At 37.8% G+C, this 13,552-nt stretch overlaps 1 protein-coding gene across 1 annotated transcript; it reads right to left on the bottom strand.

The window, feature by feature from the left end:
• Positions 1 to 492: 492 nt before the first annotated feature.
• Positions 493 to 2,503, bottom strand: LOC124914949. The gene is made up of 4 exons (XM_047455581.1): positions 1,955 to 2,503; positions 1,679 to 1,831; positions 1,394 to 1,599; positions 493 to 877 (listed from the first exon to the last, which is right to left on the bottom strand). The coding sequence occupies exons 1-4, from the start codon at positions 2,447 to 2,449 to the stop codon at positions 670 to 672; spliced, it is 1,062 nt and encodes a 353-aa protein (XP_047311537.1). The 5' UTR covers positions 2,450 to 2,503; the 3' UTR covers positions 493 to 669.
• Positions 2,504 to 13,552: the final 11,049 nt, after the last annotated feature.

Genomic DNA, 13,552 nt, shown 5'->3' with positions numbered 1-13,552 from the left:
TTATTACCAATATAAAATTTTAGATGTTTATAAAGTAAATTTAAACACAAATAAATGTATAAGAGTCATTTAAACAAAATGATTTATTAAAAGATATTGCAAATTTAATTAGATATACGGAGATTAAAGACAAGCTACCCAAAAAGACAAAAGGTTTTGTTACTCCACAGTTGGGCCGTCCCAAAAAGGCATAATGCTCTGCAAATGCAAATGGCAATATCTTGCATGCATAAATCTCAACCCAAAAGGCAATGCTTTTCAACTATGCTGGTAGGAATTTCTATCAAACTTGGAATTATAAGTTTCTTCCTCCCACTCTCATATTCTATTTTAAACCTTAATGTATTACTTTTTACTATAAAAAAATGTTTTGACCAAAGTTTTGATTTCTAGGATACAAAAATCAAAAACATTAAAAAATGACATGTGCTGAAATTTTTGAAGAACCTTGTGAAGTTTTATGTATAAAGATAACAGCAGAATGAGAAGATAAACAAGGCAGGCTGCAAGCATGGCAGAGGAAGCTATATTTACAAAGAACATAATACTAGAAGTAATACATGATACATGTGTACATATACAAGTGTGCAACTTCAAGAATGAAGAGAGATGTACTTCCATATTCTTCCCAACCCAACATAATCATAATTATAAACAGGATATGGGAGTTCATCTTTGAAGAATGAGTGCAACTCCAACCAAACCAATCCATAGTGTCAGGGCAAGCCAAAATGCGCTGTTCTTTCCAAGATCCGCTGGCGGTCGCCAAACCATAAAGTCCCCCAAGAAGTCTCTTGATGATGAAAGCTGGTTAGTTGTCGACTGATATTTCTTTTCATCTTTGTCCTTGTTTTTGTCGCTCCATGTTCCAGCATAGCTGTACATATAAAAGAGAAAACCATAATTTGTTGAAACCAAACATATTTTTTACTAATTTTGAGATTAGTTGTATCAAATAGAGAAGAATATGTGATTAGATTTACGCCATTGCAATTAAATAGTTTTTTCTTATATTGTAGAACCCGCAATTTTCTCTATTCTAATTAACATCCCTTGATTTTCGTATAAAGGGAGAAGACAAAACAACACAGCAATAGTGCTTTTTCCTAGAGAGTTTTCACTAAAAGTGATTGAGTAGTTTCTTCAAGAGCTGAGTGATTTCTTTTTGTAAACTACATACTAGATCATAGTGTTATTGAGATTTCTTCTTCTCAGAGTGTTGTAGTTAATTCCGCAAGTTTTATTCAAATCAATTTGATAAGCTATTATGGTCGGGTGTTGGGGGAACTCCATAGTCGCAAACAGTTCATTTTTGAGTTTAACATGATCAAAACATGTTAAGTGGATTGATTTTTTAGGCATGAATTGATAAGTGATATAATTGAGAGGAAACCTATCATAGCTGGAACCAATGAGAGGTATGGTGACCATCTCCTCTTGGGTTATCTTGAGTTTGGGCGCTTGCAGGATGTAGCGAAGTTCAGCAGCTTGACGTCTAATGCTGAGACTAGGATGCGTCTTCTCCAATTGCTGGTACAGAGAGATACAATCGCGATGGCGGTTGTTAGCTTCATAAGCCATAGCTAACCATATTTGTATCTGGTAAAAAATAAATAAATAAATCAGGCATGAATTCAGAAGGATTTGCATTAATAAAGAAAGAAGAAACCCAACTCACCTCACCACCGAACAAAGTTGACCTGGGAATGATTGTGAGGGCACCTTCAAGGAATTCAATGGCACGTCCATATGAGCCCTTACCATAAGCCTTCTGTCCAAGATCAAACATCAATTCAGCACTTTCCCTTCGTTCTGCTTGCTCCTTTGCCACCTGCTCTCATTTCCAACATACAAATCCCTAACCTACTAAGCTTATATGAAACAACAAATTCTAATAAGAGAAGAGAAAGAACAAAACAAAACAATAATGAAACAACAACTCAATAATATCGACCTTTTCAAGCTCTTTTCGCACTCTCATCCTCTTCTCTTCTTCTGTCTCCTCTCCGCCTTCTTCATCTCCCTCCTCCTCCTCCATCTGCCTCTGCAACTCCATCGCTTTTTTCTCCAACTCTCTCATCTCCTCCATCTCCTTTACTCTTTGTCTCATCGCCTTCTCCCAGTCGAACCTATTTTCCTCATCTTCCTCGTCGTACCCGTTACCATTCCCATTGCTATCATCATCGTTCCAACTCTCAAAATCCACATCGTTCACCTTCGAATTCGCTTTAATACCGATCCTCTGATTATGAATCTCTCTGTCAGATTCTATTCTCTTCCAGGCAAGGGAAGGATATGCGTTCACGGGGGTAATATGGTTGTTTGGATCCTTCTTGAAGAGATTCAGAACAACTTCATACGGTACCAGGCGACCCTTGCGATCAGGATATACTACACGCGGCGAGCTGAGGTCCAGTAGGAGATACAAATTTCCTAACACTACGGCCATATTGACGGTTAACGGACAGAGATACAGGAAGGGGAGGAGGATATTGGTGAGGAGAGAGAGAGGCGCTCGAAGCCGCCGCCATAGATGGAAGGGAAGAAGATATTTCGGAGTTGGGGATAATGAAAGACCAAAAACCCATAAGATGTAGCACAAGACAATGACAACACTAGAGGTTGTCAGGGGTTAAAGTTGTCCACAAATTAAGCAGACTTGGAACTCTCTATTGGATTCACGGTCTTGTTCCATTTAATAATTCAAATAATTCAAGTCTGGATACGGATTCGGATCTTACTTGGCCAAACATCAAATGTTTCAAAATATTATATTATTAAAATTAAGTTCATTTAAAAAAATAAAATATTTAAAACTCAAGTTCCACCATTGTATAAACATCGAAGTTTTGACTATCTTATTTAAATGTTATAATACTGGATAATAGTTTATACACGAGATCGAATTAATAAACGATATCTAAAATATTGGGGAAAAAAAATATGATTTGTTGATGAAAGAAAAATAATCACAAATGACAGGAAAAAGTGTTTAAAGACTAACCTTGAACACGTTTTGAATCCGAAAATGTCACGATTCGTTCAGAAGGATCAATGTTCATTACAATATCGAAAAATTAAGTTATAGATAGAAATTGGGGAACAAAAAATGTCTCTTTTATCCAAAAACATGAGTCATATGTTCGTAAATAAAGTTCGAAATCGTCGACTGACAGATTTCAACTAGTTGCGAAGGTCATTTTGACAAAAAGGGGAAAAAGAATTCTATTGAAATATTCCCTTAAAGGCCAAAAAAGTCAGGGAGGGCCGATACTGTAAAAACAAATAAGCAAATCGAGTGTTCTAAACCATATCTGTCAATAAGTACGAGACATCGTTTTTACACGATTCCGTTCAAACTCATATCTATTGATAGATAACCAAACCTTGTATGTCAATAAGTACTGAGATCATTCATACATGATCCTTCCAAACTCCTATTTGTTAATAGTCATTCAAACTTGTCTGTTAATAAGTGTCTGAGATCATACATACATATTTCACTAAAACCCTATCTCCCAATAGATACGAGACATCATTTGTACATGATTATGTTCAAACTCCTATTTGTTAATAGGTATCCAAACTTTGTCCATTGATAAGCATACGAGATAATTTGTACATGATCCACTAAAACTCTATCTGTTGATATGTACGAGACATCGTTTGTACATGATTCCGTTCAAATTCCTCTATGTCGATGGGTACCCAAACCTTGTATGTCGTCAAGTACCGAGATCATTCGTACATGATCCGTCTAAACCCTATTTGTTAATAAATATCCAAACCTTGTAAGTTGACAAGTACAGAGATAATATGTACATGATCCGCAAAAATCCTATCCTCGATAGGTATCCGAAACCCTATATGATGATAGGTATCAAAAACCTTGTCTGTCAACAAGTACCGAGATCATTCATACATGATTCGTCCAAACTCCCATTTCTTAATAGGTATTCAAACATTGTCTGTTGATAAGTATCCGAGATCATTCATACATGATCCATCAAAAGTCTATTCTGTCAATAACTACGAGACATCGTTTGTATATGATTCCATTCAAACTCCTATTTGTTAACAGGTCAAAAACTCTATCTATCGATAGGTATCAAACATTGTTTGTAACAAGTACCCGAGATCATTTATATATGATTTTCAAAAATTCTATTTGTTGATAGGTATCCAAACTTTGCATGTCGACAAGAACCCATATCATACATACATTATATGTTCAAACCCTATCTATTGATATGTATTCAACCTTGTTTATCAAGATCATACGTACATGATTTGTTCAACCCTATCTATCGATAGGTATCAAACATTGTTTGTTGACAAGTACCCGAGATTATTTATACATGATCCACCAAAACCCTATAGTCGATAAGTACAAGATCATACGTTCATGATATGTTTAAATCATCTCTCTCTCAATAGGTACCCAAACCCTATCTGTCAATAGGTATCAAACCTTGTTTGTCGACAAGTACCAAGATCATACGTACATGATATGTTCAAACCCGGTATGTCGATAGGTATCAAACCTTGTTTGTTGACAAGTATCTGAGATCATTCGTATATGATCCACCAAAACCCTATTTGTCGAAAGTACAAGATCATACGTACATGATATGTTCAAAACCTATCTCTCTCAATAGGTATTCAAACTTTATCTCTCAATAGATATCCAAACACTATCTCTCGATAGGTATCAAACCTTATCTCTCGATATATATTTAAACCCTATCTCTCGATAAGTATCCAAACTCTATCTCTCGATATGTATCCAAACCCTATCACTCTCGATAGGTATCCAAACCCTATCTCTCTCGATAGACCTCATAATGGGTCAAATTTGAAAATGACCCATGCTTGATAAACTTTGCAAAAATGTCATTTTCGGCTTGAGAAATGTCCGTTTTGCCCCCCTTACGCTGTCATGTGTAATCTTATTACACATTATGCGTAATATGTAATATGTGTAATATATAATACGCGTAATTTGTGATAAGCTTAATGTGTAATAAGCGTAAATGCGTAATACGGTAATGTAATATGTAACGATCTTCCTTTAGTATAGGAATTAATATCACATTTAATTCTACAGTTATGCAAAATTAAGTTAGTATTTACGTTTCTTGTTTTCAGCATTTTTATAGGCGTAGTTTATTTCTTTTGCTGTAATCTGTTTTATCTTTATCTTTTGACAATTAGAAATCTCTCTTCATCTGTTTATTTCCACACTTCATTGTTCATCACTTTCTTGCATTCCGCACAACAATTGGTATCAGAGCGGGTTAGATCCGATCAGATTATCACTTTTGTTTTCTGGCGAGAGAATGTCTTCAATGAATCTGAAAATCGAAAAATTCACAGGGCGAAACAGTTTTGGTCTATGGCAGATCAAAATGCGAGCCTTTCTTAAACAACAAGGCGTCTGGGCACCATTGTCAAAGGAAAAGGCGAAGATAGTTGCAGGTCCTGCAAAGGAGTCTTCCTCTGGTAAAATCACTGCTGAGCTTGAGGTCTTGAAAGAGAAGGCGCACTCAACAATTTTACTCTGTCTGGCTGATGAAGTGATTACTGAGGTATCAGATGAAGATACCGCAATCGGTCTATGGTCGAAGTTAGAGCTTTGTACATGACAAAGTCACTGATTAACAAACTGTTATTGAAGCAACGTCTGTTCAGTCTTCGTATGCTTGAAGGTAAGTCTCTTCGTGAACATCTTGATAAGTTAAACACTATATTACTTGAATTGAGAAATATAGATGTTAAGATCGAAGATGAAGATGCTGCATTAATTTTGTTGGTATCTTTACCCAACTCGTTTGAAAATTTTGTTCAATCGTTCATTGTGGGTAAAGACTCCGTAACTCTAGAGGAAGTTTGGTCAGCACTTCATACTAGAGAACTGCATCATAAGGCGAGCGGTGAAATTGTAGACAATCAAGCATCTGGGTTGATTGTCAGCACAGTCAACTACAAAGGGCCTGGAAAGAAGAAGGATCAAAAATATAAAGCTAAGGGTCCTAGTGCTAAAGACATCTGCAAGTACTGTAAAGAACCTAGTCATTGGAAGAATAATTGTCCTAAGAAAAGGGGCAAATATTCTATGGCTGCTATAGCACATGAAGACAGAGACACCGACTCGGAGGAGGACATTGCCCTTGTAGCTAACGCTTCTCTACACCCTATTGATACGTGGGTGTTGGATTCAGGGTGTTCATATCATATGAGTCCGAACAAAGAATGGTTCGATACCTATGAAGATTATGATGGTGGAAACATTGTCATGGGAAATTATGCCATATGTAGAATGGTGGGTATTGGGACTATCAAGATTCTGACTGATGATGGTAAGATACGGACCCTAACTGGCGTTCGGCATGTTCCTCAACTGAAGAAGAACCTAATATCTTTAGGAATTTTTGATGCTAAAGGTTTTAAGTTTAGTGGTGAAGAAGGAACATTGTGCATCAGTAAAGGTTCAAAAATAATACTTAAAGGTATCAAACAGAATACCTTGTATATACTACAAGGTAAGACGCTGACAGGTTCCGCTGCGGTCGCATCCAATTCTGTGAATTGGCACCCTGATGTAACCAAGTTGTGGCATATGCGACTTGGACATATGGGGGAGAGGGGGATGCAAATTCTGTCCAAACGAGATCTTCTATCTGGCCACAAGGTTACCAACCTTGAGTTGTGTGAACACTGTATTTTCGGGAAAAAACATCGCCGCAAGTTCAGTAAGGGAGTTCACAAAACTAAGGGCACACTGGATTATATCCATTCTGATTGCTGGGGTCCTGCTCAAGTTGAAGGTATAGGAGGTTATAGCTATTTTGTAACATTCATAGATGATTACTCAAGGATGACCTGGTTGTATCTTTTGACACATAAGAACGAGGTATTTAAGACCTTCAAACATTGGAAGGCACTAGTGGAGAATCAAACTGGAAAGAAGGTTAAGAGGCTGCGAACAGATAATGGGCTTGAATTCTGTTCATCTGAGTTTAATGAGTTCTACAGGGATATGGGGATTGCAAGACATCACACTGTCCGAGGTACACCACAGCAGAATGGTGTAGCAGAAAGGGTGAATCAAACATTGTTAGAGAGAGTTAGAAGCATGCTCTCTAATGCGGGATTGACTAGAAAGTACTGGAGCGAGGCTGTCTTAACAACTTGATATCTGATAAATCGTGCACCACACACTGGGATTGATTGTAGAATCCCTTACGAGGTATAGTCTGGTAATGTCTTGATTATTCTCATTTGAAAGTCTTTGGGTGCACATCTTACTATCATGTTAATGAAGGAAAGTTGGAATCAAGGGCAAAACAGGGTATTTTCATGGGCTATGGAGATGGAGTCAAGGGATATAGAATCTGGTCATCTTCTGAAGGTAGAGTAATCCTCAGCAGGGATGTCACCTTTAATGTGAAGTTTATACTTAACTCCTCTATCAAGCCATCACTTTCTGGAGAAAATAATAATACCGAGAAACAGGTGGAGCTTGAGGTGGCTCCAGTTCAAGGGACAACTGACATGACACACGATACTGATAAGCCATCTGAGGAAGTTTATCAATTTGGAGCACCTGAAAGTCAATCTGACATTGCAACACGACCTAGAAGGCAAATTAAAGCTCCTGACAGGTTAATTCATTCAATCGAGGGAAGAAAGATCTCAACTGGTCCTGGAAGTAGGACAATCAGTCCCTCTATAAATGATACTGAAGAAATGGTAAGTTATGCACTTCAGGTAGCTGAAGATGTCATACATAACGAGCCATCTTCTTACAATGAAGTTGTTAATGGTGTTGATTCTGCGCAATGGATTGCTGCCATGTGTGAGGAGATGGAATCACTTCACAAGAATAATACATGTGAGCTGGTTACTTTACCTAAGGAAATAAGAGTCATTGGGTGTAAATGAATTTTCAAAAGGAAAGATGGAACCTCTAGTGCTGAAGGGACCAGATATAAAGCACGATTAGTTGCAAAGGGATTCAGTCAAAAGGAAGGTGTAGACTACAATGAGATATTCTCACCTGTAGTCCGACACACTTCTATTAGGGTACTACTAGCTATAGTAGCACATCAGGATCTGAAACTCGAGCAATTAGACGTGAAGACGACTTTCTTACATGGTGAGATTGAAGAGGATATACTGGTGAGTCAGCCTGAAGGATTTCTTGTTCCTGGTAAGGAAACACATGTTTGTAGTCTGAAGAAGTCTTTGTATGGACTTAAACAGTCTCCTCGACAGTGGTATAAGCGGTTTGACAATTTCATGATTGAACATGGTTACAATAGGAGTGCATATGATTGTTGTGTCTATCACAACAAAGTCAGTGATGGTTCTTTGATTTATTTACTCCTGTATGTAGACGACATGTTAATCGCAACCAAGAAGATATCGGAGATTCAAAAGTTGAAAGACCTTCTTAGTTCTGAGTTTGATATAAAAGATCTAGGTGGAGCACGAAAAATTTTGGGCATGGAAATAGTAAGAGATCGAGTTCTAAAGAAGTTATTTCTTTCACAGAAGAGTTATATTTTGAAAATGTTGTCTCGTTTTGGGATGAGTACAGCAAAGGCTCTCAATACTCCTGCAGCTGTTACTGATCATTTGTCTGCATTCGCACCCCAGTCTGAAGCTGAGAAGTTATACATGTCTAATGTACCGCATGTTAGTGTGGTGGGTAGTTTAATGTATGCCATGGTATGCACTAGACCTGATATTGCGTATTCAGTCAGTGTTGTTAGCAGGTTTATGTCTCGACCTGGTAAAGAACACTGACAAGCGTTAAAGAGAATATTTCGCTATCTGAGAGGCACATCCGATGTTGGTCTCATTTATGGGAGTAATAACCAGTGTCTCGTAACTGGTTATTCTGACTCAGATTATGCTGCAGATATCGATGGTAGAAGATCAATGACTGGTTATGTTAACACCCTTGGTGACTCTATGGTTAGTTGGAAGGCAACATTACAGTCGACGGTGACGTTGTCCACTACCAAGGCTGAGTATATGGCGCTAACTGAAGCAACCAAGGAAGGTATATGGTTGAAAGGATTAATCAGTGACCTTGGTATCTATCATGATCAGGCAATTGTTTTTTGTGATAGCTTAAGTGCTATTTGTTTGACCAAAGATCAAGTACATCATGATAGAACCAAACATATTGATGTTCGTTATCATTTTCTTCGTACTGAGAAGAGAATCAAAGTGAAGATCAGCACACATCATAATCCTGCTGACATGTTCACGAAGCCGGTTCCACTTAACAAATTCACCCATTGTTTGGACCTGCTAAATGTTGACAGTTGGAAGTAGTTTGATCAGGCTCTTCTTGTTGGGTGATACTAAGGCAAGGTGGAGATTTGTAACGATCTGCCTTTAGTATAGGAATTAATATCACATTTAATTCTACAATTATGCAAAATTAAATTAGTATTTACGTTTCTTGTTTTCAACATTTTAATAGGCGTAGTTTATTTCTTTTGCTGTAATCTGTTTTATCTTTATCTTTTGACAATTAGAAATATCTCTTCATCTGTTTATTTCCACACTTCATTGTTCATCACTTTCTTGCATTCCGCACAACATAATACATAAACTTTTTTACTTTGCTAATTATATTATTTTCCCACTTTTGGTTTCGCGCTCGGGCGATTTTTTCTATTGGCGACGCGTTTCATCTTTCCTTCGGGAAGGTGATTCAGCGGTCTCCTTCCGTTCGTTGGTCAAAAGAGGGAAATGTTCATCGTTTACATGTGTTCGTCGCTCTTCCCTCACAGAGAAGCTGCAACCATGGTGAACTTCAACTGGAACACTCGTTAATCTTTCATTTCCTCGACCAACTTCTTCATAAAGAGCTCTCTATAGATTTTCTTATCCGGACCTTTAAGCTCGACATTTACGAGTCATGATCCGTAAGTTCGATAATATTTGTCACCAATTTGCATGATTTAATCTGCCAATTAGTTATATATGCATTTATGTATCTCTTATCCGATGGATATGCATACTTGTTCTTATTTTTATACAACAAATGATCAAATAACGTGTTATTTGACATCTTCAACATTTTGCTTTGTCTTCTTATGTGCACTCATCTTCGATAATAATGTTATGGATTTAAGTAACTAAGCTTGCAGTCAGTCGGCCTTTTGAATCTGATTCTAGGCTACATTTTTCATTTTCACCAGGAGTTCCTAAATCCTATTATATGTAGTGTTGCTGATGTGCATGCTGTATATACGAGAATACTAGAGTTAGACATGGAATTGACTTATAGTTTGCGGAATTCAAACATGTTGAGCGGTGGTAACGGCACCAATTTTGAGATATACCAGTTGGATACAAACTGGAAATCTAGAGGGAGGAGTTCCTGTTCTAGTTTTAGTGGAAACAGAAGAATCAAAGCCTGTTACAGTTTTACAGAAGGAACCTTAAGAATATACCTTTGTCCAATGCTAGATTTATGTATTCAAATCTGATTAAAGGAGAAGTTGGTAGAGAGTTGTGGGGGCACAGCTACTTCAGTTCCACTCTTAGTAATGACTTCTACACTAAAATAGCTAGCCTATACCCTAAAATTAAAGTCTGAACAATTTATTTACATTAATATATAATGAATGCCTTGAACCCCAAAAAATGAGGAAAACACCTAGAGGAATTAATAATTTACTATATTAGTAAATTAATTTTATAAATATAAATAAATTTGGAGGAAGAGGAGATAGAAAGACTCTTGAGGATTTCTTCTATAAGACTGAAACAAACTTTTTTATTATTCTTTTCTCTCTTGCTTCATATTCAGCACACACACCTTTATTTATAGTCTCTTAACAGAAAACAAAACATACAAGAAAAAAAAACAATATTAAAGACAAAAACTGTAACAACAACATTTAAGGCTGACCCCTGATTACTAAAACTGCTAAAACCTTTGAGATCTTCACCATTAAAGACTAAACTTAAAAGACATTCAATTTATTATTTAAAATATGGCTGACCGTTATTTGAGTTTATTGTGTAATAAATTCCTCCCTTAATCTCAAATTTTTTCCATCTTTCATTCCGATCATCCTCTTGAAATTTTCGAACAACACAGTTGGTAGCGCCTTTGTAAAAATATCCGCCACTTGATCACGACTCGCAACATGACTTAATCGCACATTACCTTCCTTCACATGTTCCCGTATAAAATGGAAAAGAACATCGATATGCTTGCTCCTCTCATGGTGCACCGGATTCCTTGCCAACTCAATTGCTGATTTGTTGTCGACTCGTATTTCAGTTGCTTCGTGTTGCTGGATTTGTAGTTCGTAGACTTCTTAGCCATATTGCGTGACACACACACCAAGATGCTGCCACATACTCTGCCTCACATGTTGACAATGTCACTATTGGCTGCTTCTTTAAGAGCCATGTAAAAGCTGTGTCACCCATATAAAACACATATCCCGATGTACTTTTTCGATCATCTATATCTCCACACCAATCACTATCGGAATAACCGATCAACTTGTATTCCTTTGTCTCGGAGTATAGTAACCCGAGTGACGACGTTCCTCGGATGTATCGAAGAATTCTTTTAATAGCCTTCAAATGCGTGTAGTTCGGTTCCTCCATGAATTAGCTTACTATGCCGACACTATATGCAATGTCAGGCCTTGTGCATGTGAGATATCGTAGACTTCCGACTAAACTTCGATATTTGCTGGCATCCGTACGATCTCCTCCCACAAATTTAGAGAGTTTTGTTCCGAGTTCCATTGGTATTTCTACTGGGTTGCATTCTTTCATCTTATTCTTTCTCAGAATGTCTTTTGCATATGCCTCTTGGGACAAAAATATTCCAGATTTTCCCTGTCTAACCTCAAGACCAAGGAAATATTTCATTAGCCCCAAATCTGTCATTTCGAACTCCCGAGTCATAGCGATTTTAAAGTCGTGTATCATATTATCATTGTTCCCCATGAATATAAGATCATCAACATAGAGAGCTACTAACAACAGGTTATCTTCGTCTTTCTTTGCGTACAATGCATGTTCATAGGGATATTGTATGAATCTGTTCTTCTTGAAGTAGGTGTCGATTCGGGTGTTCCATGCTCGAGGTGCTTGCTTTAGCCCATATAGCGCCTTTTTTAGCTTCAGCACTTTACTCTCCTTCCCGAATTTCGTGTACCCGGGTGGTTGCTCCACAAATACTTCCTCTTCAAGCACACCATTTAAAAATGCTAATTTCACATCCATCTGATAGATCGACCATTTGAAATGTGCCGCTTGGGATAAAAGAAGCCGGATTGTCTCCATTCTTGCCACTAGGGCAAAGACTTCATCGTAGTCGATCCCAACTTTTTGTCTATACCCTTTTGCAACAAGGTGTGCCTTGTACCTTTCTATCTCACCTAGGGCATTCATCTTTTTCTTGTACACCCATTTCACTCCGATAGCTCGACACCCATCCGGCAACTCCGCCAACTCCCAAGTTTCATTTCTTTCGATTGCCCGTATCTCTTCATCCATCGCATCTTTTCATTTCTTATCTCTCACTTCCTCTTCAAAAATGATGTTCTCTACATCTGCCAAAAGACACACCAAGTGTGCTTCACTTGTTGACTCGTATAAGTCTTGTAAAGTTCGCATCTTCGGTTGTCTGGGCTCTTCTTCATCATCAGATGTTTGAGAGGTTGTTGGTGCTAATATCGGTTTAGTGGTTGATGACTCTCCTTTTTCTTCCTGTTGAGATTCCTCATTTTGGTTGTTCCAATCCCAAGCACTTTCTTCATTCACCTGCACATCTCGGCTTACGACCACCTTCTTTTCAATTGGGTCGAATAACTTTAAGGCCTTCGTTTTCTCGTCATATCCGATGAAGATGTATTTTTTGCTCTTATCATCCAGTTTGGTTCTTCTTTGATCTGGTATATGCGCGTAGGCCACACTACCAAATACCTTTAAATGCGATACGGTCGGTTTTTGTCCGCTCCAAGCTTCTTGTGGTGTTAGATCTGCCAATTTTGCGTGTGTGCATCGATTTTGGACATACACGACACATTGCACCGCTTCTGCCCAAAACTCTTTCGACATGTTTTTGCTCTTCATCATAGACCGAACCATGTCGATGATAGTCCGATTTTTCCTCTCGGCCATGCCATTTTGCTGAGGTGAGTAGGGCTCCGTTAAGAATCTTTTGATCCCTTCTTCCTCGCAATAGACTATGAAAGCGGTTGACATGTACTCTCCTCCTCTATCTGACTGTATGGCCTTGATGAGAAAACCAGTCGTCTTCTCCACTAATACCTTGAATTTCTTGAATGCCTCGAATGCTTCCGATTTTTCTTTCAAAAAATAAACCCAAGTCTTCCTTGTGTAGTCATCAATGAATGTAATAAAGTACCTCTTCTCACTATATGACTTTGGTGTGATTGGGCCGCATATATCGGTGTGAATCAGTTCGAGAGACTTCCTTGCACTATATTTCGCCTTTTTTGGGAATGAGTTCCTTACTTGTTTTCCGAGTACA

This window comes from Impatiens glandulifera, chromosome 9 (genome assembly GCF_907164915.1).
Source record: "Impatiens glandulifera chromosome 9, dImpGla2.1, whole genome shotgun sequence".
Classification (NCBI taxonomy): domain Eukaryota; kingdom Viridiplantae; phylum Streptophyta; class Magnoliopsida; order Ericales; family Balsaminaceae; genus Impatiens; species Impatiens glandulifera.
Note: the sequence above shows the minus strand (reverse complement) of the source record. Positions and strands in the feature narration are given on the sequence as shown.

Bases quoted from the DNA above. Each gene is read 5' to 3' on its own strand.
- LOC124914949 (XM_047455581.1), bottom strand. From the start codon at position 2,449: ATGGCCGTAGTGTTAGGAAATTTGTATCTCCTACTGGACCTCAGCTCG. The intron at 1,832-1,954 runs GTCGATATTATT...AAATGAGAGCAG, and splicing joins TGCGAAAAGAGCTTGAAAAG to GTGGCAAAGGAGCAAGCAGA. The intron at 1,600-1,678 runs GTGAGTTGGGTT...ATTTTTTACCAG, and splicing joins CAACTTTGTTCGGTGGTGAG to ATACAAATATGGTTAGCTAT.